Source organism: Agelaius tricolor, unplaced genomic scaffold (genome assembly GCF_023055355.1).
Source record: "Agelaius tricolor isolate 1412-34295 unplaced genomic scaffold, bAgeTri1.0.p SCAF_37, whole genome shotgun sequence".
Taxonomy (NCBI): domain Eukaryota; kingdom Metazoa; phylum Chordata; class Aves; order Passeriformes; family Icteridae; genus Agelaius; species Agelaius tricolor.
In genome coordinates this window covers 1547347-1574495 of record NW_027269297.1, presented here as the reverse complement: position 1 = coordinate 1574495, position 27149 = coordinate 1547347, and the positions used below count along the sequence as shown (strand labels likewise).

Here is a 27149-nt window from a genome sequence, read left to right as displayed (position 1 = left end):
GCCCAGCTGATCAGAAATCAGGCCCTGACAGTCTTCCAGCTGCCACACCAAAAGGGCTGAAGTCACAGAAGAAAATCCCAGGGTTGGGATAGTTTGGGCTCTTATACCACAGCATCCCTTGTGTAGGTCAAAGCAAACCCAGTGCTAAACAGCACAGCACTTAAATCTGTGCTGACCTGGGCACCTTCCTCCCAACACTAACACAAGTTTTTGTCCTCAGGCAAGAATATCCCTCTTTATTTCCTAACTTGAAGCCATTTTATTAACACTGGGCTGGCAACCAGCCCCATGGCTACTGAGCTGCTGCTGGATGGAGCAGGGCTCCCACAGCCACATGGCTCCAAGGACAATCCCCAGAGCTGCCCAAGGGTGCCCCATGGGCTGAAAGAGCCCCCAGTGCTGGAGCATCTCATCCCCTGCACCATCCCAGCAGCTGAATTAAGGTGAGCAATCAGGTCCAGCAATAACCACACAACCCTCGGGGCTCTTCACGCTGTGTACTTTTCCTTTCTTTCCTTTTTGGCTGTAAAGGTAATTAAACACTAGCACAATTTACCAAGGGGTGTAGTGGATTATCCATCACTGTCAATTTTAATTTTTTTTTTTAAATAAGCCTGGATGCTTTTTTGAAAAGTCATACTTTATTTCAAATGAGAAATAGAGGCTTCAGGGCATTCTTGCACCCTGTGTAGCTCTGAGGGAGCAGCAGATGATCCCATGGTGCTATCTTGAATTCCCCTCACCCAACAAACGATCCCACAGTCCTTTCTTGAATTCTTCTCACCCCAATTTTGGCTTTCCCACAATTCAGCTCCACAGCATCTTATCTTTCATCTGGGGAACTTCATCCCCTCCCAGGCAAGCCAGACACACAAAGCACCACCAGACCCTGGATGCAAGGAGAGGTCAGGCAGAGCCCACCCCCATGCACAAATCACAGCCAGTCCCTGCCAGCCCAGACTCCACTGCTGCAGTGATGAGTGGGCACCAGGCAGGGAAACTGAGGCACAGCATGGGCGGGGGAGCAAGGACAGACAGCAAGCCAGCATGAAGGCTAGAGAGGAAGAGACAAACACCAAGATTAAAATATATACATATATGTACTCCAAAGAGATCTGGATCCAGTCCTCACTCCAGAGCAGTCAACCCCACCTCTGTCTCTAAGAGACAGCGATGATACACAGGGCAAATCTCCTAAAATCCAACCTTTTCTCCCTGTACATTTCAAATCCCCACTGAAGCACAGCTTCACCAAGGTGCCTAACCACACACTCAGCTTTAGAAATGTGTTTAATTCCCATTACAGTCCATGAGCCTAGAGCACACGCCTCAGCGCCTTGCTGAGCAGGGACAGCTCCTTGAATTGCAGCCCAAGGAGAACTGCACATGACATCTCTTTTTTCCCTTCTTCCCACAGCTCACCACCTCACTGAGCTGCAGATATGACTGGGGCACTGCCTTCTGGGGGTGTTGTTATCACAACTGTGTCACCTGAGGTGGCAGCACCCCTGAACCACCCTCTCTGAATGGGTGCAAGGAGCACAGGATGTGGCCCAGGGGTTTGAGAGGAAGGGCTCCCACAGGATGGCTCCATCCAGACCCTGCAGATCCTCCTACCACGCTGTACATCCACACTCAGGGCATAAATTTCATAGCATATACAGTCCTGTAAAGTACAACACACACACAAGCAATGAGAGTTACAGTTGCTGTGGGAACAATAACTTTAAAATCTCTGACTCTTCCATGATAAAAAAAAAAAAAAAAAAACCAAAAAAAAAACAAGTCAGACAAGTCACATTTTCATACAATTTTTTTTTCTTTTAAAGCCATGCTCAGTTTTGTTTTGCTGTTTCATCCAAGAAGGGAAACAAAAGAAGGAGTGAACCTGCCAATCAGGCTTTCTGTGCTGCTCAGACATGCAATGTGATGTTCCAGTAAATGTTTATTTGAAAGGTCTCCCAGGCACTGGCTGTGTGCAAGCACCAAAACACACAACCCTCAATCACAGTCAACGTGCCTGCGTGTCCCGAACTGCACATCTCGCTAGGATAACAATTCAAAATGACTCCTAATCCATTTTTATTATGTAAAAAAAAGGCATTTATTTGCAGCGAGCTGAAAGAGGAGGGCTGGAGGTGATTTTATTAAGTACCTGATTGCTGGCTCTTTTTAAAGCCGGGGCTCAGATTGCATAAATTGTGATTTTAATGCGCGCTAAACGGTTCACCAAAATGGGCTGACCTGCTAACCCAGAGCCTGCCCTCAGAGAGGGGAGCTTTTAAAATTCATAAGGGCTCCTGCGCTTGCGCTCATGTTTTCCTAATGTGGGCAGCACAAAGCTGAGACAAAAACAAAAGATTTTCCTTTCCCCCTGAGGAGTTGGAGTTACAGAGCCCCAGTCCTGCTCCACGCTGAGCCAACAAGAGACCCCTGCACATGTCCATCCCACTCAGCTCATTTCCACCCATCCTCAACTGTGTGTCAGCCCTGTTCCAAAGAGGAGGGGAAATTCGCTTGAATTAAGGAAAAACTACCTGGATTTTCAATAAAAGAGGCCACCTCACCCACAGTAAGTGTCTCCCACTGCTGGTGAGGTTTTACTGGCCAGGACAACGTGCTGCAGGCTGAGTGTGCCCAAGGTTGTGGCAACACAAAAAAGCACCTCCCAGTGATGCACAGGGCTAAAGGGAAGTACCTCAGGTGGACTTTGAGGGGGACCTCAGTCCCTCCCTGCACCATCCTCAGCACAGAGCCCAAACCCTGACTGTCCCCAGGAACTCAGCTCAGGTGAGGAGCATCCCCCTGCCACAGCCACAGCCCAGCAAAGGCAGCTCCTGCCAGGGAAAGGGCGAGTGGGAGCCCACCCAAACTGACTGTGTGTGGCCCTGATACCTTCCCAGCTGAGAGGGAAAAGCAGTGGAGCCCTCCAAGGTTCAGTTTAAGCCTGGTTTCACTGCATCCACCAGTAACACCTCCAGAGATAGAAGGCACGTGCCATGGGACCTCCCAAAGTCACAGCCACTGCAGGATCCCTGACCTCCCCAGCCCTTTCCAAACAAAGGTTTAGCAAATGCTAAAAGAAAGGTTTCAAATGAGGAGGATTATTACAATATCTGCCAGCACAGCATTTGCTAGCAAGTAATGAAATATAATTAAAAGTAAAGAACACTTGTCAGATAAATGACAAACACGTAGTGCTGTTGCAAAAGTACCTTTGCTTGTTTTTTTTAATAACTGTGTTTATCTGCTTCCTCACTAATTTGCAAAAAAATGCAGTTAATTCTCAGTGGATCTCACAACCATTAGTGCGAATTAATGCTGTTCCCACTGTATATTCTGCATATATTAGAAAAAAGATTAATCTAATAAGAGATGCACATCTCTGGGTGAGGGAACACGAACACGATTCACATTGTGCCTGCAGCTCCTGAGAGGGACAGGGTACAGCACCCGTTCTGCTCAATTTACCAGCCACTCCTGGGGCTGCCAGACCTGGGCCACTTGTCCAGAAAACATGGCAAAAGTGCAGAGATTCACCACAATTACAGGGACTTCTTAGAGAGCCAAACCCCATTGATGGACCAGGTCTCCTCTGCTCTGGTTGTGCTGCTGCTCTACTCACAGGGAAGAAGAGAGAGAGAGTGGAAAAAGGGGTCTAGCATTCATTTATGGACTTCTCAAATAATTTTTGGAGATGATCAGAAGGTGCTATTGAACACACAGACATGAAGGAAAAAAGCTTGTGGTTTTTGGGTTTGGTTTGGGTTTTTTTTGGAACAATCCAGCCTATTGTGTAAAAAAAAAAAAACCCAACAGAAATAACAACCCACAAAAAACAAACCCTGCCTTACCATATTTAAAGTGCAAACATTTCAGCATAATGAACATCCACAGCTGAATGAACACAAAATACAGCTTTCCAGAAGGAGAGGGAGGGTATTCAAACACATTATCAGCAATAAAGCCTCTGTGCACGTGCCCATGTGGCATTTGGCATCTGAAGGTACCATGGAATTCTGGCATCATAAGTCACACTACAGGAGTCACACACCACAGCCCCCCAAAGCCTCCACTGGTACCTGGAGCATCACACACCAAAGGGAAAAAAACAAATCAAACCTTAATTTTTATCAATTTTCATTTATGATTTGATAAGAAATTTGAAAACTGTGCTGCCTCCCCGTGTAGAACAGAGCAGGGAGATCCAAGACTTTGGTTTAAAGAGAAGATCCAAGACCTCAGGAGCCCTACAAGCCTCCTCTCCCAAAACACCGCCGCTATTCCCAGCAGGCTCTTAAAAGCCCAGTTAAATACAGCACTTAACCACACACTTAACTCCCATTAACTTCACTGGAACCTTGCACACAGCTAAAATTTATCCCGTGTTTCAGGGCTTTTTCATCTCCCAGGGCTTTTTCATCTCCCTGACAAGAACTGAGAGTTCCCTCATCCAGCTCTCCATGTGATGCCTCCAAACCACCTCGGGGCTCAGCTCAGTGGAAAAACAAACCCATGGGGATGGGATTTCCTGCTCCACAGCTCCCACACTCGCTGCTCACACGAGTCCACAGAAACCTTTTTGTTCTGCAGCACATCTTGATGAAACTGCTCCTTTTTCACCCAGCCCTCTTGCTGTATCAATTAGGAATATAAAAGTATGGGAATTCACAAGATTTTGGTTTTTTTCTTGTTATTTGAAGGGTGTGAGAGCAGCAAACTCTTTCCTAGGGGACAGGGCACCCTGCCACTAGGCTGGGAAAAGCTGCATTTGTGCCTCCCAAAGGGCCCTTTGAAGCCCCAGCTCTGAAGAGCTCTGCACATCCTGCTGGGGACAGTCCCCATCCCCAACCTCCTGAAATTCAAATCCTTTTTTTTTTTTTTTTTTTTTTTTTTTCCCATATGGCTGCAGAACATCCAAGTTAACAGGAAGAAAGTAGAGGTGACAGCATGGCAGTGATGCCACCTGGGTGCCACCACGATGCCATCTTGGTGCCTGGTATGCTACAAGGGTCTGAGACAACCTGAGACTCACACTCTCCATCCCAGCTGGGATCAGAGGGTTTGGAGTGGGATGCAGGGATGGAGAAACAAGAGCTCCTTCCCAGATGGAGTGAGGACTGCAGGGCATGGCTGCTACAGCTGCTTCACCAGCTCAGCTGCAGCACACCCTGAGGGTGGTGCTGGGAAGGCTGCAGCCCCCCTCCCCAGGCAGCAGCAGCTGAGGAAGTGCCTGTTTGGAAGTGGGAAAGGATTCATTTCAATTAAACCTGCCTGGTGCTCCAATCGAAACCAATTAATTCTCCCCATCTGAAAGCTGATTAGCTGGGCTATCTGGGTAAATGGATAATAACAGGCTAATAACCCCCTCCCCGTGCACACACCGGGGCTGCTGACAGGTTTTTGACACAGGTTTTTGACACCCTGTCTCCAGCCTAATTGCAGCATCTGTGAGTAACTGTGGAGCAGATCCCAGCTCCATCCCTGGCAGCAGGCAGGGACCAGGTGAGGGTGCCCCCTCCAGAGCCAGTCTGAGACCCCCTTACTGCTCCCAGGCTTCCAAAAATGTTCTGGGCAAGGAAAGCTGCTCCTCCAACCCCAAAATCTCCCTGATCCCCCTGGAAGCTCTCCTGGGCACTGGGATGGCAGTTCCCAGCTCTCCAGCCCCATCCCTTCCCCTGGCTGTTATTAGCCAGTGTTTAACTCTACTGCCCATCTCCTTCCTGGCCCTTCTCCTCTGGAATGTTCTCCCACCCAGCACAGCCTGGGACAGACAGAGCAAGGTGCTGAGATTGATGGGCAGAGCTCTGCACCTCACCCCAAACCAGCCCAGCACCCCCACTGAAGCATCCTCCACTAACCCAGGCTCAGCCCCTGATGTCCTGAGGGAGTTCAAACAGCTGAACCCAGCCATGGGGATGGCAGCCAGCAGGAGAGAGCAAAGCCATCCCACCGTGCTGTGACCCTCCTTCCCTCCAGCGCCCGTGTCACCACTAATGCCACCTCAGCCCTGGTGGCACAGCCTGACTCTGCAGGTCCCAGAAAAGGGGCAACAGCTGGGCAGCTAGTGGCTGGGATTCTCCATCCCTGCTCCCTAGTTTTTCCCTCACACTTGGGAAGTGTTGACTAACTAAAACCCACTTTTCCAACGATGTATTTTTGGTTAAGAGCGAATGCTGAGCCAAACTGTGAACGGAGAAAAACAAAGACTCAATCCTGCTGCCATTTTCTAATCAAATTTCCTTTTACTAATTTGACAGGCCTGTTTTGAAAATTTAAATGTAAAGCTAAAATGAAGTTAGATTCCACAGCTAAATGGGAATGGAGACAAAATGTTTAAAATGGAGCTAATAAAGTCCTTCTGCCCACACCTTTGGGCTCACAAAGCTCCTCTCCACTCCTTGTTTGTTGAGCACTGAGCTTTAGTTTGCTCACTCCCCCCACCATGCACAGGCATCCCCCAGCATTTTGTTTTTAGATTTCCCTCTTTCCTTCCTGTAGGAGGCAGGAAAACAACTTCCACCCAGCTCCATCTCCTGGATGTGGTGCCTATCCTGAGGAGGCTGGCCTGAGTTCACATCTCATCTAAATTAAGCCCACTTTATTCAATGCTCCCATCTTCAGAAAAGCCCTGCGAAAGAAACAGCTTGGCCTGAGGGGAAGGAGTGATTGGGAGATGAAGATCCAGCTCTGTGTGCTCCCAGAGAGGCTCAGCTGGGTACAAGGAGAAGAGGGAGCTCTGGGCTGGAGATGAGCGCCCTTGAGAGGCAGTGCTGTCCTGCACAAGCTCCTCCACCTTTCAAACCCTTCCCTTGCTCCAAACAAAAAGCCTCTTACTCCTCAGGGACTCAGCTGTTGTCCTCAACATCTGACCTTCTTTCAGGCTTTCATCAGAGTGATTTCCCACAGAACAAAAGGAGCCAAAAAAAGAATGCAGTCTCTGAAGAATTGGTGCTACAGACAGAGCTGCAAACTTGGTGGTTCAGCCTTTCTGGTCCATGGCTGGCATCCTTGGAAAAGCTCCCTCAGGGAGCAGCCCCACTCGTGTTTCATGGCAATGAGACTAGAATAAATCCATAAATCCAAGGATAAATGCAGTAGAGTGTGCAGGGAAGCGCAGAAGAGCAGCACAGTTACTGATCTCAGACCAGGTGCCCTCACACAAGCTGGACTGGAGTGTGGGGTTTAAAACCAGAAGCTGAATGTGTCTTGCACAGACCAAACAGGAGCTCCAGGGAATAAAATCCCAGAACTCAGAGCCTCAGCAATCCAGATGTCTCCTGTTCTTGCCTCAGGCACCAAATGTCCCTGTCCCTGCAGGGACGAGCTGCTGGACCTGGCATCACAGAGCAGGGTCATAACCCAATGTTCAGAGGGAGCTTGAAAAGAAAAACAGAAGTGCTCAGACCCCTCATTTTCAAAAGCAGCAGCTCTGGTCACCCTCCACCCCTGGGGGGATGCCAGCCTGCATCCCTGCATGCTGCCAGGAGCCAGGGACCTGCAGCAAAATCCTCAGAGCAAAACATTTACAGGAAAAGGGTTTCCATCCATCACTTCAAACCTCCTGCTCATTTAAATCTGCCCAAAAGTTATCTGAAATCCTTGGCTGTCTCAAAGCTGGGCTGGAGGCAGAGCACTGCTGGGGCTGCTGGACCCTGATCCGTGTCAGAGCATCGCCCACAGGGACCGGGAATTCTTGCAGAACAGGACACAGAAAGATCCATCACCAGTGACAAAGGGCTATTGATCCTGCCCCAGGGCACTGAGCTGGATTCAATGCCTGCTCCAAATCCCTTCTTCTGCTCCACAGATCCTATGGAAAAGCAAATCTTCATCCTGGAAACCCTTGAGAATGAAGTGCTCCTTTGAGTGTCCCCAGGGATGGCAGTGCCATTGACAGGACAGGGCTGGCACTATGGAAGGGTTGTGGCACTGAAGAAGCAACTCCCCCACTTTTAACAAACAAACAATCAAAAAAGGGCAGAACAAAACCCAAAGAAACAAAACAGTGTCCCCAGGGATGGCAGTGCCATTGACAGGACAGGGCTGGCACTGTGGAAGGGTTGGGGCACTGCAGAAGCAACTCCCTCACTTATAACAAATAAACAAGCCAAAACCAAACAATCAAAAAATAGCAGAACAAAAACCAAAGAAACAAAACCCTGCAGTCACACTTTCCACAGCCAAACCACTGCAGCATTAACCTGAAAAACTCGTTTAAGAGAACAAGGAGGAAAAGTTCTCAAATGCAGCCTGGGGCGTGCAGGTGAACCTTCCATCCACACCCACAGCCCTGCCTCAGCCACCTCCCAGCCCCAGGGAGCCAGGGCAGCATTCCTGAGAGCAGTGAGAGACACTGAGAGGTGCAAGGAGAGCCAGGGTCATTGGCTCATCCACTCAGTGCTCCAGTTTTCAATATTTGCACTGTCAGGATGTTTTCCAAACACAGATAATCGTTTAAACCCAAAACTTCTTAGGAGAGAAAAAATGCATGATTTGCAATTATCCCATTAATTAGGAAAGGAAGAAAGAAGTCCAGAATTTGTCTGCATGAAACAGAAAGGAGCAATGGAGTAGCTACATATGAATGTAGTTAAACTGAAAATTAAAGTCATGGTTCTTATTTCTGTGCATGGCACCCTTCAGATCCCAGCTTGGTAAAAATAGATATCTATACATATAGCTATATGGAATTTCTATTTCATGGATATACATGAACAGAGACATGGAACATCAAGCAGGGCTCTGGTCTCAGCTGCTGAAGGGTCCTGGTGGGACCAGGGGGCTGAGGGGACCCCAAAGCTGAGATGTTGAACAGGGGAACTGACGTGGGAGCTCACACGAGCTGTGCCACAGAGAAGGTCAGGGAAGCTCGTGGCTGCACACAGGGTGCTGGGAGGGGATGATCTCACCCTTCTCAGCAGCTTTAGGGCTGGTGCATCATCAGCCAGGTCTCCAGCTGCCCTCCCTCCAGGGGACCCCAGGATCAAGTGTGTTTTTCTCTGCTATTATACAAGACACGAGCTTGTGCACATCCTCTGATGTGATACAGCTTCAAGGCTACAGGGTCAGCCTTCCAGGGCTTGTCCCAGCTCCCAGAGCCCCTCTCCAGGACAGCCACACTGCTGTCACCTCACTCAGGGAGAGGCTTTTGGGGCAAGAGACCTATTGAGTCATGCAGCAACTGGTAAGAAAACCCACCTTTCAAAGTGGTACATCTCCCAGAGAAGGTCAAGCATTCCCAAAATCAGGAAGGGTTTCACACCCAACCCTCCAAATTCTCCTTATATTCATCCTCATGCTCTACTGTTCTGCACCCAGCCCCTCTTCTCTCTTGCATTTACACAAAGCCTGAAATCCCTTCTTGTTCCACTTCAACATCACCATGATCTGTGAGGGGGATCACAAGGTCCCCTTCACCTCCCTTCTCAGCAGAAACCCCCCTTGCCTTCCCCTCTCCCTTTTCTGCTCCTCATCCCTCCCCATGCCAATCAAGGATGTTCCACAACCTTGCCAGGGGCTTTGGGAAGAGCCTGAAGGACACAAGAACAGTTCCTGAAGAGCACCTTGGTACTGGCTACTGCATCAGCTGCTCTCCTGACCAACATCCCACTGCTGCTGCCTGCCTTCTGCAGGATGGGGGAAGCCAAAAACCAGACAAGGAGGACAGGAGGAGAAATATCAGAAATATCTACCTGGCTCCAGCTTCCCAGGCCCAGGAACCAACAGAATTTGAGGACAGACACGGCTGCAGCCCTGCAGAATTATTTCTCAAATGGGGGAGCAGGGGATGAGCAAAAGCACCCCAATAACATGAGAGCTCTCCCAGCTTTTTGAAGACATATGGCTCCTCTCCATACTTCAAGCAGTGACTCCTCCACGCTTCCAAATTACAGCTGCCTAAGCTGTTTCTGCAGATATTTCCTCTTTCTATGCAATCATTTGGCTAATAAGATGAGCAGGTTGGGCTCATTTATTTTGGACACTGTTCGTGGGTCATTAGCAGAAAGGCTAATCATTGCATTGGCAGAAAATATCACTTCTGCTTCAGAGCTGGCTGCACAGCACGGGGAGGGGGAGAGAGCAGGAGCCTGACAGAGCCTTAAAAAAAATAATAATGATACAAAACCCAAGTTGCACTGCTGTAGAAGTGGAATTTTCCTCTGCTGTTTCCCCAGGTGCCTGCTGTTAGGATGAAGGGACAGATTTCAGTGCCCGAGGAGCTCTGAGCTCCCTCTCCCACACACGTGCCACCTCCAAGGGATGCAGAAGGAGCAGAAGGAGAGAAAGAGGAGAAGGAGCAATGCTGGCAGCAGCAGCCTGGCCTCCCTGAGCCACAGCAGCACAGCAACACATCCTGGAGATGCTCAGCCCTCCGGGGAAGCATCCTCATCCTTACCCATGGCCAATCCAGGCAGGATGCCAAGAGCCCCAAGGCACCAGAGCCCTTTCTGGGTTGGTTTGGGGTTGGCAGAGCACATCAGTTGTGATGCCTGTGCTCTGCCCTGCAGCACCTGAGCGCTAAAATCCACCTACAGAGACATTTAAAAGCAATTTGCATTCAGTGTGAAGGCTGGAGTGCCAGGGGGGATGCAGAACCTCAGGGCATCCTGAATTTCCAGGAGACGGCAGCAAAGCTGAGCCCTTCGTTTCTCTCTTGAGAGGTGGCAACAGAAGCAAAGACAAAGTTCTGAGATACCCAAACAGCAGCACTGAGGCTCCCCAGGCTCAGCTGCTGCACAGCCAGCCCTCTCCAAAGGCCCTGGGAGCAGCTCTGCCCTGCGGGTATCGTGCCCAGGCAGAGCACAGGGACACAGAGCTGCTCCTGCTCCACCTCACAGCAGCTGCTGCCTTCACCCACCAGCCTGGCAAAGGCAGAAATGAGGTGTTTGAGGGAACAGCTGGCCAGGACACAGGTTGTGCCCCTCCCAGTGTGGGAAATTGCCCTATCTCTAGGTCAGAAAAGGGCACAATCCAACCCCCCAGCAGACACGCAGCCAGCACACCTCTGCTCCTCTCCTCCAGCTTCTGCTGCCCCAGATGTCCCTGCCCTGTGCTGCCAACATTGCCATGACCTTGGCTGCTCTCAGCAGCATCCTTGGGGCAAGCACAGGATGGGGCTCCCACCTCCCCTGGGAAGCTTTCAGCAGATGTTCCTCAAGCCTGTGCTTCCCTCCTGCCCTCCAGCACCACAGCCAGGAGCCCCAGCACAATTCCCAAGGGTTATAGACAGGAGGGAGCCCAACACCATTCCCAAGGGTTATAGACAGGAGGGAACACAGCACAATTCCCAAGGGTTATAGACAGGAGGGAGCACAGCACAATTCCCAAGGGTTATAGACAGGAGGGAGCCCCAGGACACCTCCCAAGGGTTATAGACAGAGGGAGCCCCAGCACAATTCCCAAAGGGTTATGGACAGGAGGGAGCCCAGCACAATTCCCAAAGGGTTATAGACAGGAGGGAGCCCCAGCACAATTCCCAAGGGTTATAGACAGGAGGGAGCCCCAGCACAATTCCCAAGGGTTATAGACAGGAGGGAGCCCCAGGACACCTCCCAAGGGTTATAGACAGGAGGGAGCCCCAGCACAATTCCCAAGGGTTGTAGACAGGAGGGAGCCCCAGCACAATTCCCAAGGGTTATAGACAGGAGGGAGCCCCAGCACAATTCCCAAGGGTTATAGACAGGAGGGAGCACAGCACAGTTCCCAAGGGGTTACAGCAGGAGGGAGCTGGGCAGGGGGGCAGAGTGGCCATGTGGGGAGGAGGGACAGCAGGAATTTATCCCTGGAGTGCTCCAGCTTGCCTTGAGCCACCCATGCTGAGGCTCCTCCTGCTGTCCCCATGGCAGCATCGTGCCAGGGCTCTCCAGCCCCACAGCAGAGCTGGCTGCTCCTGGGCAGCCCCACCACAGAGGGGCAGCTCTGAGGGGCTCTCCAGCCAGAGAAAAGGGAGAAGATGATTTGGGAGCTAATTTAGAGCTTGCATTTCCTAAGTCTTTTCAGCCACCGAGGCTGTTGGCAAGCAGTGTCACAGCCCCTGCCAGCCTCAGCAGCTCTACAATGTCCTTCCCTTGGCAAGGGCAGCAGTGGGGAAAAAATAACACACAAAAAACAAGGGACATGTGATGGAGAGCTTGGCTGAAGGTTCCCTCCCCCCCACCACCGTTGATCTATGTGCCAAGGAGGAAGAGCAGGGGGGAAAAAATAAGTTTTAAAATGAAAAAAAAAAAACCAAAACAATAAAACAAACAAACAAACAAACAAAAACAACAACAAAAAAAAACACAATAAAAAAAAAGAAAAAGGAAAAAAAAATAAACCAAACCACAGCACTTGTTTTGGGGATGGAGCTGTGGCAGGCATAAATTGAAGCCATTGCTTTATTCAGGCCAGGATGAAGCCATCACCCTCCCAGCCAGCAAAGGGAAAGCAAGACAGGAAGGAGCACTTTGGCACAGCCTCTCTGCACCCCACACTGCTGTGTGGAGCCCCCAAAAGCAGGACCTGGCACTCACACCCTGCAATCCCACAGAGATAAATGATAAATGCTGCTGGGTGCACACTTGGGCTACCAGGATTGAGTGCATGGGGGTGAAAGAGGGATTTTGCCTCAAAATGTCATGGCCCAAAAAGGCAGAGTGGGCAGAGCCTCTCTCCTCCCCAGCACGTGCAGACCCCATGGAGGTGGCTGAGGATGCTCAGGAAGGAGCTCACCAGCACCCAGAAAACACCAAGGGTGGAAAACCTGCTGCTGGAGAGTGGCAGCAGCTCAGGGAATGACAGGATGAGCCCAATTATTTAATTAACCTTTTTTTTGGTTGTTGTTTTCAAAGGAGAAGGGAAGGAAGGAGACCCCAGCCAAGCAACCCAGGAACAACCTGATGGCAGCACTCACACACAGACCCCCTGTCAGGGTGACAGCTGAGCAAGGGGCATTCTCCTGAGGAGGGGTGTCCAGCCCCCACAGCCACGGCAGCAGAACAGGGGATGGGAAAACAGCATGGAAAGGGGGGAGACAGGATGGCAGCAGAGACACAAACACCAGCAAAGGCATGGTCAGGTGAAATGTGATTGTTTTGGCAGAAGCACACAGCACGTGACTGTCATTGACCTGCTGGTTTGGCATCACATCAGCAAGCTGGGCACCAGCTCCTTCTGCAGGCTCAGCTCTCCCTGCAAAAACACCCTGGGGTGCTCCAGGCAGCCCTGGGAGCTCAGCCTGGGCTCACCTGCACTCTCCAGGCAGCCCTGGGAGCTCAGCCTGGGCTCACCTGGAGCCTCCAGGCAGCCCTGGGAGCTCAGCCTGGGCTCACCTGCAGCCTCCAGGCAGCCCTGGGAGCTCAGCCTGGGCTCACCTGCAGCCCAGCAGCTCCAGGGTGGGGCATACAGGGATGGAGGCAGTCAGGATCCTAAGGCAGGAGCAGCTTGGTTGAAAAATCTCTCTTTGTGTCACTAAACCCTCCCTGCAGAGATGCTCATGTGAAGGCCCTGTCCCTGTCAGGAGAAACACAAGCCATGAACAGCCCTGCTCATCCCTCCCTCCCAGCACACAGGGCAGAGGGGGGAGAAGAACCAGGTCACTGCCCTTCTCTGCTTTGACAAGGCTATTCCCCAGCTCCCAGGGCTCAGCAGCAGCCACTGGAGCACCTTGGACTCCTCCTCCTCCTCCCCTCAGCCCCCAGACAGCCAGAGGAGGAGCTGGGCTCTGTGGCAGAGGCAGCTCCAGCACAGAGGGAAGAAAAGGAGAATCACAGCATTCATCCAGCACAAGCCACCAGTGTGGATCTGGGAAAGGGTGGCCCTAAACCAGTCCCAAGGACACCTCAGCTGCCTATAACCCTGAGATTGGTGCAATGAGGGAAACCACAGCCAGGGCAGCAGGAATGCTCAAATTTGCCCAGGGAATGGCTGTGAGTGAGGAGCTGCTGCCCAGCTCCAACTCTGGGAGGGAGATGGAGGCCCCTGACACTGCTAAAGCATCGGTGATTTTGCTGCCATCCACCTGCAGGGCTCCTCACCTTCCTGAGGAATAAAAAGGGAGTGGTCCCCTCTCCCCTGAGGAGATAAAAACGAGGCAGTTAGAAGGGAAAGCCACCAGTTTTCCTGTTGGATAAAGGGGAACACAATGAAAAAAATATCCAAGCCCTGAAATCCAGGTGCACCCCAGCAGGGCTGGGGCTGATGTTCCCACTCACTCCCTCTCCATAAATCCAGCCCCAAAGCACCCACCTGAGGCAAAGCTGAGCCAATCAACCAGCTCCCTTCATAAGCAGTTATTTTCCTGCAGTTTTATACAATTGGATTGTAACAGTAAGCACAATTCCACTTTTTTCCTCTCTCCCCTCTTCCTTTGCTGCACATCCTGAGACTTCATGAGGAGGCTCCTGCTTGGAGCTGGCAGAGACCTTTTCAAAGCTGAAACAGAGCTTGCTCCCCCTCACCCGTGGGGATGGAGGAGGGAGGGAGGGAGGAGGTGGAGTGGGAGCAGTGACAGGTAAAAATAACCATACTTGGCCTGATGTTGCTCCCAATTAAGCCAGTGGGAATTTTGCCCAACTTCCAAAGCAGCAAGACCCAGACACACACACAGAAAGTGCTCTGCTGTGTGAGCAGCCAGAGAAAATCATGGATCTGTGAGCTTCTTCTCTCTATTTCCTATTTCTATTTCCTGGTGGGAGTCTGAGCATCCCTGCCCCAGGGCCAGGCACTGCAGGCACTCAGAGGGTGATGATCCCTCAGCACCACATCTCCCCTGCTCTTTTTCCTTCTATTTCCTGCTGGTGGGAGTCTGAGCATCCCTGGCCCAGGGATGGGCCAGGCAGGCACCCAGAGGATGATGATGGTGATGATCCCTCAGCACCACATCTCCCCTGCTCTTCTTCCCTCTATTTCCTGCTTTTGGGAGTCTGAGCATCCCTGCCCCGGGGCCAGGCACTGCAGGCACCCAGAGGATGATGATGGTGATGATCAGACCCTCAGCACCACATCTCCCCTGCTCCAGGCACAGCTACTCCACACAAAGCCTAGAAAGAATTTTATTTTTTTTATTTTTTTTTTTGTTCCAGGAAGGGTTTATCTGCTCAGACAGTTTCACATCAGCTGAAACTAAAGTGTAAGTGGTTTTGGGGAGGATATAGAAAGTGTTGAAGAGTAGAAACATTTCATTCTGACACTTCCCTGAACAAAAAGCGCTCTGCCTTTTCACAGCACCTTGTGAAACCGAGTCCAATTTATTTTTAAATGGGAAAAAAAAAAAGGAAAGCCCAAACTGAGAACAAATATATTTCTGGGGACAAATATGATATTGCCTTTCATCCTGTCGTTAACACTTTACTCCCATCTTTGGGCTTTGCCAATCAAATGAGAATTCTGCCTTTTGTGGTGCAGTGATGGAACATCTTTCACAAGCACCTTGAAGCTGTTCTGCATGAGGTTGGGCACAGTTCACCTTCACAGGAGCCAGAGCCTGACACTGACAACACTTGAATGGATGCAAACATTTCCAGCTCACGTCCAAACACGAGGAACAACTGAGAGGAGCGAGAACTGCAGACAACACAAGGTTTGAAAGGAAAAAATAGAAGGCATTTTGCTGCTTGTCTGAAGAGCAGCCCAGCTTTCAAGCCCAGAGGGATGTGAGAGCTGGGTGAGGCTCCTCAGCCTGGGTCAGAGCCCATATTGTGCCTACAGAGAGATGGAGATTATAATATTCCTGCTGGGACTAAAGCACAGCACAGCCTCACCAGTGAGGAGACAACAGCCTCCACCCTGCCAGCATTCCCAGGAAAACACTCTCCATTGTGAGGTACAACCTCAGAGCCAGGGACACCCACACCCAGCCAGCACTGGAGAAGGCAGCATCCACAGGAGTTTTCCTGGAATAACATTTCCTGACAATTTTAATGCCATATGTACTTTGGAGCCTGGCAGTTTCAAGCAATTAGATCCAGGCTGGGAGCTGCAAAGTATTTCTGTGTTTACATCAATGTTTCAAAGGTACCAATGCAGCACTCCCAGCACTTTACACACAGGATTAGCACGGGGCTCCCACGTGGAATTGCTCTCTCCAGGAGCTCAGCAGCTCAGTGAGAAGCAACCTGTGGAGGAGAGGGATGGAAACCAGGAGCTGAGGCAGAGCCACCCCACTGAAGCCTGGATCTCCATCTGGGGAAAGAAAAAAACACCACCAAAAGGTCAGGCCACCAGCTACACCCTGCAGTGCTGTGGATGTGAGGATTTTTTCCCAGACAGATGGTGGGAAGGGGAAGAGTGAGGAGGAGGAAGGAAGGGAACAAGTTCAAGACAAGCCTCTGAGATCAGCAAACTGATAAAAATACCCTGGCAGTGCCTGGCAGCACACAGGGACCCAGCATAGAGTGTGTCCCACAGGCTCACGCTGCTCTGGGGCTCCTCACCCCACTCCCAAATTCTTCCCTCTGGCGTTTTTTCCTCCATCTCCTCACGACTTCAGCATCCCCTTCCCATCTCTCACAGCCCCTGATAACCCTGGCCACTTTTCCAATGGGAGTTTTTAGGTTTTCCCTTCTGTGCTCAATTCTCAGCATTTTTCCAGGCTGGGGAAATCGTCTTAGGTTGCAAATCCCTCCCACACCCTCAGTGCCATCTGCAAAATCCAAACCCCTTCCCAGTGCTTCCCATGGCTGCTTTTCCCCCCAATTTTCAATTGCTCTGGAGATGAGCAAGTTAAGATTGCTGCTCAGTTCAGATGAACTGAGAGTGTTTATTCAGCCTTCCTTTATCAGAGATGCAAATCAAACACTCCAGTTACATATTTTAACACAGTGGGGTGGAAAAAGTCTGATGGAGAGAAAGCCACAGAGGGTCTAATGTATTCACTGGAGCTAAGGTGGAAGACTGAGAGAGACTGGTGAAAAATTATTAGCATAACAGGTGTCATTGTCACAAAAGTGACAATTTGAAGACAAATCTCCCAAAATTAATTCCCTAAATATCAGAGCACATCATTAACTACATTTAGTCCCTGTTTTATACCAGCTCTGCAAAGGAGAGTGGAGAGGAGGGGGAAGGTGCATGAAAGAGGCTCCTTCTCCCAGACAGCAAGAAGTTGGTTAATGGCACATTACAATGGAAATGGAACTTGGAACCAAAGCATGTTCCATCCTGGGAGAGAGCAGATGCCACCACAGTGTCAGGGTGACAGGAGTGGGACTTTCTTCCAGCATGGACCAGCAGCAACTCCTGTGTGCCCCAGTTCCAGTGCTCCTGCACGACTGGTGCCTTCATTATTCTGGATTCAGCTTCCACTGGGCTGAGCCCCAGCCCCTGAGGGCACTCAGCCCCTCTGGGCCAGCAGAGATCCATCCCATCAGTCCCCCAGGAGCCCTGAAGAAGCTCAGGAAAGAGCTGAGGGCCACCTCCAGCAGCGTGGGGAGGATTGCTAAAGGGCTGAGGTTGCTTGCTTTGCCACCAGCACAGAGCCTGCAGCTCCCATCCCCACCCCAGGGATCTGGGGATGATTGTCCCCCTCCACATCAGGGTGGGCAGCTCCTCCTCCTCTCCCCACACGTGATTCTCACACAGGGACATGCTGAACCCTGGGGTTTTAGAGCTTTTCTTTTAGGTTTTGGCTTTTTTAAATAAAAACAGCTCATTGGAGATCAATTTAGCTTTTTAATACCTTTCAGATAAGAAAATCTGCTGCAGCAGCAATTCTCTCCCTATCTTAATTAATTTCTAAACACATCACAAGCTGGAAGTGCATGTTTGATGAATCTGGTTGACCTCCTGGTGCAGAAATGATGACACAGATGTTGTGCCTTCTTCACTACCTCATTACTCATGTCTCACCAGGGTTTTTTTCTCCCATTGAGCTGGCTGACAGGAGCTCCAATGCTGCCATCAGCATGACAAGCTGCAAGGAGCCAGAGGAAGGCTTGAGCAGGGTTTTACAGCTTGGAGAAGCCAGGTCCACTGGTGCTGCCAGCAATCCCACAGCACCATGCAAGCACAAGGGAGGGAGGGAACAGAATCCACCGGGAAGTTTTGCACCAAGGAAGACAAAATACTGCAAGGTAGGTGTTGGGGAAGATGAAACAGGAAAGCCTTATAAATATGATTGTCTGGCAAAAGATTTTGAGAATATGGAAACTATAAGTGAGATTGAAATGAAAGCAAGCTCTGAGATCCCTCAGTTACTGAACAACTGGAAAACAATGGTGTGGCCAGCTGAAGGTGATCCCCTTTTGATGGAACAACACCCTCTGCTTGCAGACAGCCCCAAGGGGCAGAGCAGACCCTGCCAGCTTGGCAGAAGGGGCCCAAAGAGGAGTTTGTAGGGTTTAAAATGTAACACAGGATGGTAATGTAATGATTCTTATAGGCTGTATGGAAATGCTGTAGGATTTGTATCTTGTACCAGATTGGTTAGTGAGAATCAGAATATTCAACACAGAAGATTTATTGTATTGTAACGGGAACCTCGCTCTCTTACCCTTTTACTCTCTCACCCTCTCACCCTCTCTGCCCCTCTCTTCTCTCAGGCCTGCTCTGAGCTGTGCCTGGCAGCTCCCAGCAGGGCCCTGCCCCCAGGCCCTTTGCAATGAACCCCAAGTTCCAGCCCTGGCTCCAGAGATCTCTCATCTCCATCCTACCCCTGACGCTCCTACAGTAGGGAAATAAGGAACCCCCCAAAGAGTGGCCAACCTGAGGGAATGCTGAGGCTGAAGGAGCCTGAGTGGGGATGTGCCCAAAGCCCACAGGATCTGGAGTCACCCCAGAGAGCTGTTTGCTGGGGACAATGGCAATCAGCCCAGCTCTGAGAAGGGTTTCAGCCTCCTCTCCCTCCCATTCAAGCTGGTACAAGCCCAATTGCACTGGTATGATGTTATATCCACCTGTGGGAAGCAGAAAGTGAGCATTAAAAATAAAAAAAAAATGGTATTTTTTTTTTAAAAAGCAGCTTGATGAGGTCTGGTCATCTTTTACTCCAGACACTTCAATGGTCCCTTGCAAGGTGATGGCATGAGATGCAACAAGGCTTTTCCTCATGACCACTCTCCAAAAACCCAGCTTATTTCTGCTGGAGCTGGAGCAGAGGCAGCACAGAGCACCTTTCTTAACCTCCCAGCTTGCAGGGATGGTCTTGGCTCTGGTATCCCATATAAGAGAGATTTGTTTTACTGGCAAGAGAGGAAATCCCATCAAACCACCAGCAGGATGGGATGGGGCTTTGCATCCTCTCCCCAAACTGCATCCCCACACTCACAGGGTGCAATGATCAAAGGGTCAGAGCAGGGATAAAACCTGTCTGTCCCACCCAGAGCCAGACAAACAACCCCTCCTTGGCCAAAGCCTCCAGACATGGCCCAGGGCTGCATTTAACACCACACAAAACAATAATTAAACTGGGACATGAGGCAGTGGGGAACAACAAAAAAATAAATCTCTCTTATGTTTTGTTAAATTCAGCAATTTACAAGGCTGGAATAATTAGTGGTTTAAAATGTTTTGACACATGCAGCCCCAATAATCATGATAAATCATATCAGGCATATGCCCAGATCCTTGAAGTGACAGATGACAAACAGAGCAGTGACAAGATGCTCCATCACACAGGGAATCATTGAGTTAATGGAAGAATTATTGCTTCTGAAATCCACTCTAGTCCCATTGTGGGGAACATTCCAATTTATCAAAGCCAAATGAACATTAATTGCTGCAGCCTGGTAAGTTTTCGAGCTGCTGTGACCTTCATTGAATTTTAATCCAAAACAGATAAGATTTACTTCCACACAACAGGAAACAACACAATTAAACCCAAATGACAGCTGAGATTATGGTGAAAAAACACAACAGGCATAATGACAAAAATATTGATTCCTTTCTACTTGACACTGTGCTTTAAAAAAAAGGGTAAATAAATAAAATCTTGCATTTGCATATTTGTTTCTCGTTTCCCTTTATCCCTTCTTTTCATTTGGGAGACAAATTTCAGATGCTCAAGCCAGGAGGAAATGGGTGGCAGAGAGTAATGGAGACTGAATTCCCTTTAACTGCAGTAATTAATGTTATGTCTCATTGGGGAGAGATTAAGAAAAAACAGTTAGGAAAGGAAGAAAAAATAAAAATTAAGTATTATCTAGCTGTCAAAGATGCCCTTGAGCTTGGGAAGGGAGGTGTGAAGAGGGTGGCAGTCAGTCAGGGCTCTGCAGGGGTAGATGGTGGCCACAGGGACACGGGCCATGGACACTTTCCTGCTGCACTGGAAGCAAACCAATGCCAAAAAGCCAGGGACTGACAGCCAGAACCACTGGAAAGAGGAAGAAACCCAGGATTTGCACCTCCCTGGAGCCCCCATGCAGCACAGAGGGGGTCTTGGCTTTAGAGGCAGAGCAGGAGCTCCCAGCCAGGCCATAAACACCTTCAGAAACCCAACCAGGTCCTGCCTTGGAGATGCCTCACTGCCCAATAAAACCAAATCCCCCAGGCAAACCTTCCCCAGCTCCTCTAAATCACCTGGAGCAGGAGGAAAGAGGTAAAATCAAGTGTTAGAGCCACTTAAGGGAGATGGAAGAAGCACCTGGCCATGTCCCCTCCTGTCCCCTGGGGTGGGATGGGGGCTGATGGTGGACAGGGCACACAGAGCCTGAATGCCAAGGCAGCACTGGGCTGGGCTGGAATTCTGTCCACAGCAGTGATGGTGGTTTAGTTCCTAAAAACACACACAGGAGACACTGGGCTTTGTGGTAGCAAGGGGAAGGAAAAGTATTTGGAGATGTGTTTGGAGAGGAAGGGAAAGTATTTGGATCCAAGGAGGACACAGGTTGCAGCCCAAGGCAAGAGGGACATGGACATAGAGGGTGTGGGGACAGGAGGGGGGACCCAGGGCCCCCCTTGCCAAGCACAGCACAGCCAGGGAGCCCCTGCTGGGGTAGGAGAGCTCAGGTGAGGGGAGCCCTCTGGGATGGGCTCCAGCTGGGGTCAGGGAAGGAAACAAAGGAGTGGGAAAGCAGCCTGAGGACCTGGGTGAAGTACTGCACCCAAGAAACAAAGAGCTGTGCCCATTTTATTTCCCCTACAGAACTCCATGAGGCCTCAAGGAATAAAATAAATAAATAAATAAAAAAGCAACAAAACAGAATCATCTTTGCTGGTAACTCAAAACTTGGCTTGGGTTCACTCAAAAAGTTAATGAACCTTCTGAAAAAATCTGGGCAGAGTTTCAAGCCTGTGCTGCAGTCCTGACCCAGGAAAGGGATCTGCAGGGCTCCTGCCTCCCCAGGAGGGTACACATCCCTCCCCAGGGACACATCCAGTGCAGCCCAGACCCACATCCATGCCCAGGACCTCAGGAATGCTGCAGGGAATGCCAGGATTTATGCAGACAGTGGAATTCCAGCAGATTGTGTGTGGCAGGAACAACTCCTCCTCTCCTGTTGCTTTTGCAGGAGGGAAGAGAGGTACAGAGCAGGAATTAACTCTCACAGCAAAGCCATGGGTGCTCCCATGCCACTGGCAAAGCACATTTTCCCTGGCTAAACTGGGATTAGAGGCCAAACCCATTCCTGTGACATTCCTGTGACATGGCCAGCAGTGCTGTCAGCTCCATCCCCTGGCACTGCTGCTCCCCCACTCTGAGCTGCAGCAAAGGAAGGCTCTGGCCAGGAGCTTCTCAGAGGAGCTTCCCAAGCATCCACTCATTACAATCATCTCCTGTATTTTAGAGATCATCTTCAGCAAGGGCTGAGGACCAGGACTGAATCTCTCCCCACTACAGAAAATCTGCATTTCAAGCAGGAAGCACCAGGCTGCAGAGAAAGTGTCACCCCACAGACACAGCACAATTCTCCTTGCTCAGGTTTGCCCACAGCAGCCAAACAATCCCATACTCAAACCTCCTGCCAGGGATGGAGCTTTTCACACCCACACATGCTGTGCTGTTTTCTTTCTTTGTTCTGTCTCTCACTTGCACTTTCAGGCTCATTTTCCAAGTATGCAGTTCTAACCCTTTCCAACACTCATCCCATTGACAATTCAGCAGGAATAAAACATTCCCTACCCAGCTCAGTGAGATGCAGCCCCCAACTCCTTTCCCTTCTGTCATCCAGCACCTTATCTTGCCCAACAGCCTTAATGCAAAGCCTCTCTCCTTTCTCACATGCATTCAGTGCCAGATCTGAAGTCCCACTGATGAAACATGCAAAAACCAGATTTAAGTTGTAAAAGCCAAAAGCTGCTGGTTCAAAAAAATAAATAAAATAAAATAAAGGATTTGTGCAGCCATTGTCTCTGTTCCTCCTTCCAAAACTAAGGACAGAAGCTGTGGAGATGACCCAGATTCTAAGAGATTAACAGGCTCACCTTTTGCAGAGGGTTGCTGTGTGGGATCCTCAGGCCCTTAAAAGACTTGCTTTGGCAAATGAATGACACACACACACTGGATATACCAAACTAACAACTTTTTTTCCTGTATCTTATCCCAATGGGATTGAAGGGACAATGCACTGAATCCCATCTTACAGATGGAGCTCTGAAGCATGGACCAGATCCAAACACGTAGGCAAGCACCTCATATGATACTGAAACTTTAAAAGGCAGCACAGCACATAAACAGTGCATTATTGAAAGGTCACAAACACCCCAGATGGAGACATTCAAAGCACTGGATCATCTTTTTACTTTTAGGTCAGGCTTGTCCTTTGCAAGAAATGCTGCAGCCCTTACTCACTTCAGAGATAAACTTCAGCTTCAGAAAGAAATGGCCAAGCCCAAAACCTTCCCTTTGCACAATGCCCAAACACAAAGACCAAGCACAAACACCTCACTGGCACCTCACCACTTTCCAGCACAGACAGGAGGAACAAAAAGGATCCTTTCTACCCTCCCAACTGCTTCTTCCCCACACTCTTTTGCTTTGTTTAATTTTCTCAGAAGATCAAGCACTCTGTTATTTTTTGGTGGTTTTTTGTTTGTTTTTTGGGGTTTTTTAATAGTTTTTTGTTTGTTTGTTTTGTTGGGTTTTTTTGTTTGGTTGGGTTTTTTGGGGGGTTTTTTGTTTGGGTTTTTTTTTTTTTTTGTTTGGTTTTTTTGTTGTTTTTTTTTGGGGGTTTTTTGTTTTGGTTTTTTGTGGGTTTTTGGTTTTTTTTGGGGGGGTTTAGGGTTTTTTTTTGGGTTTTTTTTTTGTTGGTCTTTTTTGTTTTCTTTTTGGTGGTTTTTTTGGGGGGGGGTTAGGGGTTTTTTTTGGGTTTTTTGGGTTTTTTTGTTGGTCTTTTTGTTTTCTTTTTGGTTTTTTTTGGGGGGGTTTATGGTTTTTTTGTTTTGTTTTTTTTGCGGGGGTTTGGGTTTTTTTGGGTTTTTTTTTGTTTTGTTTTTTTGCGGGGGTTTGGGTTTTTTGGGGGTTTTTTTTTGTTTGTTTGTTTTTTGGGGTTTTTTTGTTTGGTTGGTTTTTACGTTTTTGCTTTTTTTTTATTTTTTCCTGGCCCGTTCAAACACACCTCTCCCTTTCTGAAGGCCCAACCAAGAAGGGACACAAACATCAGCAAACCAAACTCACCCCCCTCCATCCCCTCAGCTGCCCCCATCAGCTGGGACTCACCATGACTGAGATATGGAGGATGTGCATCTGCTCCTCCACGATCTCTGAAGGCTCCTGGAGGCTGGGAGGGGTGGCCCTGGAGAGCTGCTCAGCGCTGCTCATGGACACGTGGAAGTACAGGGTGCCATTCTCCAGCCACTGCTGCTTCCAGTGCACCAGCGAAATGTCCGACACCGTCCCCGACATCTCTGCAGGGACACAGCACAGCTGTCAGCTTTCCCCACCATGCCCAAAGGTGATATATATATTATAGATATATAGATATATATATATAAATTATCAAGGAAATTGGGACTTTGGAGTCTTACCCCCAGAACTGCTTCTTTTTCATTTTAGCCTCGACCTGTTGCTTCCCTTATATATGAACAGAAATGTTTGTCTTCATTAATAAAACTAAAGGGTTACAGAGTGCCTGGGGATTTCTAGAGTAGGGAGGCAAGAACAGCAAATCACACAGGAGGCCCTAAACCTCCCGTGGCTTTTCCAGGAAACAGGCTGGAAGAAGCTCCCAGGGAGCTGCAGCCAAGCCCAAGGGAGTTTGATGGCTCAGGGAGGCCCCTCTGTGCCAGACAGGGCAGGGTGCAGCCACCAGAACACACTGTGCTGGCACTGACAATGGAAACCCCCTTCCAGCTGTGAGGCAGCAGCACAGCTGCATTTAATAGGGACACTCTCAGCACAGACTGTGAGCTCCAGCAACGAGGGAAAAACCTCCAGGCTTGACAAATACCTATTGGCATTGGAGCTGCACCTGTCAGTCACCTCCTGCAACTTCTGGTGGTTTTACATCCCCCAGTCCTGATTTACAGCACGGGCACCCTGGATTACAGCACACACCACCAGCCTTCCCTGACCTAGGGCACTGAATGGGGGGTTTGGAGAACCCAAAGGGCACCCCCAGACCCTCAGACCCCGTGGAGGCAGCAGCTCCCAGCCTCAGCTGCAGCTCCTGAGTGGGCCAGGAGCACTGGGACAGCTCCACAGCTGCCCAGCACAGCTCCCCGCAGAGAATGGGTTTGGCAGTTTGGCAGCTGAATCAAAAACAACAACAACAACAACAAAATACTAGTAGAAAATGAACCAAAATATTTCTCCTTCCACCACGTCTTTTTTGTGTTTGTTTTTCCATTTCCAGTACAAGCAATGGGAAGACAGACAGGTCTTCTTAGTCACCGAGCCCACAGCTTCAGCAGCTTTGAGCAAGACCCAAATTCAATTCCCTCCTATTTGGGGAGAGACCAGGTCTGCCAGCCCCTGACCCACTGTCTGCAGGTGTGTCTGCCCCACAACAGTCAGGAACACGAGCTCAGGTACAAGAACAGAGGCAAGGGTCTCCTCCTCCTCCTCCTCGGCTGCAGAGGGTCAGTGGGGAGGACAGTGCTTGTTCCCCTCAGGGCAAAGCAGCCAGGAAATGCTGCTGGCATTTTGCATTTCACTACCCTGAGCCCAGCTGGGCAAGGGCACCTGCAGTTCCAGCTCCCAGTGGAGAGGAAGGAAGGAACAAGCCCAGCTGAGGCTGTCCTGAGGAGCCACCCACACCCTGCAGGCCACGATGCTTCCACAAGACATCTGGGAGGTGAGCAGCCACTCAGGCTGCAAGAGCAGGCACTTGCACTTCTACAAACCCAGCCCAACAAAAAAACCTCTCAATCCTTCAGGAACAGTTTTTCTCACCCCTGAAATCAATATATTTTCCGGGAGCAAGCTCCTGGCTTCTCAATGTGGGCCAAATGAGAGCCAAGCAAGCTCTGATGGAGAAGACCCCACCACACCACAGGTCCTTGGGCAGGGCCAGAGCCACCCCATCACTGCCAGATCCCTGGCTCAGCACCTCACTGGTGACACTGGAGCCACCACTGTGTCACCTCAATGTCACCAGAGGGGTTTGCTCATTGCCTCTGCCCCCCCCAGCACTGCACCTTCCTTATCCCTAACCCCTGTGCACCTCTGAGCACTCAGAGAAAAACCAAACAGCTCCTGACCACACCTGGATCCATCAGGAGCTCAGATTTGTGCTTGGGAGGGGATGCAGGAGCAGCTCCCTGTCACATCCCTGCCATCCTGCTCACGACCCTTCTCTCCTCTGACATAAAAAGCTCTTTGCTGCAGCAAATCAGCACCAAGAGGGTGTTGCTTGTACTCTAGAAACTGTAAATCACAGCAGCCCTGCAGCTCCTCCTAGACCTGGGAACCTCGTGGAAGGAATCCTGTATCTCCCCTCCAAACAAGGCACGAGCAGAAGGTTTCTTACAGCAGTAAAAATAAGAATAAAATGAGAGAAATATCAAGGCTGCTTAATTGCAGTCATCTTCCCAGCAATACTTCAAAGGTCTGTGCTGAAAAGCATCTCCTTGTCTAATTAAAATCAAAACAAATGCTACTTTTAGGAGCAAAAGCACTCACTCAGCTTTGCAGCAGAAATCCAAGATCATCCTCAGAGGCAAACAGGCCATGGGAGAGCAGGGAAGCATCAAGGGAAAGGCTCTGTTATGCAAAGCCATAATCTTAATTCTATCCAGAGGGACAGTCACCCCCAGGAGGGGATGATTTACAGCATTACCCACTCAGCACACACATATCCTGCAGCAGACCTCTCCTAAAGAGCTCAGCAGGGAGGTTATATCACCCACACCACGTGGATGCCACCAGGACCCCACTGCTGCAGCTCCAAAGGCTACATCACATTAGGGAAGCAAGGAAAAATCCTCCAGGGTCAAGCTTTCTCCAAGTTTTTTTTTTTCCCTTACACACACATTTTTGCATGGGATGTTTAAAAGGATCACAGAGAACATTTCTCAGGAGTTCTGAAATATAGGCAATTTTTTGGATTTTAGCCTAGACTGAAGATAAGCCTGTTTCATTTTCAAAAGGTCTCTTCCAAAAGTAGAAACTTCAATTTAACATTCATTTCACAATTTTAAGCAAAGCCAGCAGCCAGGAAATTTGTGACAAACACGGACTTGCCAAGCCCTGGTACCCATTCCCCCACACTTATAAACACTTGGGTGCTTAAACTTTCATTTCAGGGTACCTGGTTATTATCCCAGCACTCCCAGGGCACCATGAGCCTTCAATCAGATTCACCACTCACAATAAAAATAATTAATAAAAGAGCTTTTCAAGCCCTGTAGCTGCAGAATCCCTCAATCCCCAAACACAAGGAAGTTTTTTGGCCTCATATACCTGACACTAATATTACTCTGCCTGTGTTTCACTGGACACACATTGTCACTCCACTATCTGCTGTAGTTACAGCAGTGAAAACCCTTCCATCAGACAGAATGTAATAGTCTGCAGCAAGATTGCCTGTTATCAGAGCTTTCAAAAGCTTTTGGAACAAATTAAGGGCATTCCTGCACCAAAACTGAATGAGATACAGTTAAGGTTTTAAATGTGCAGCAATGGAAAAGCACTTGTGGTCTGTAGCTGTTAAAAATCTCAGTATCCAGCGGCTGGGGAGCTATCAGATGGGGCTCAAACAGCCCTTTGTGGGTAAAGCACCAAGTGAAACAGCCAAACACATCATCAAACATCTGCCATGCCCTGTCCTACCTGCTCACTGTGCTCAGCAGAG

At 49.6% G+C, this 27149-nt stretch overlaps 1 protein-coding gene across 1 annotated transcript in view; it reads right to left on the bottom strand.

Moving 5' to 3' along the window:
- ASTN2 (astrotactin 2) overlaps positions 1–27149 on the bottom strand; it is a 351565-nt gene that overhangs the window by 271316 nt on the left and 53100 nt on the right. The window contains exon 2 of the mRNA XM_071453747.1: positions 23576–23763. Coding sequence (XP_071309848.1) covers positions 23576–23763 — 188 coding nt within the window. The remainder of the gene's footprint in view (positions 1–23575; positions 23764–27149) is intronic.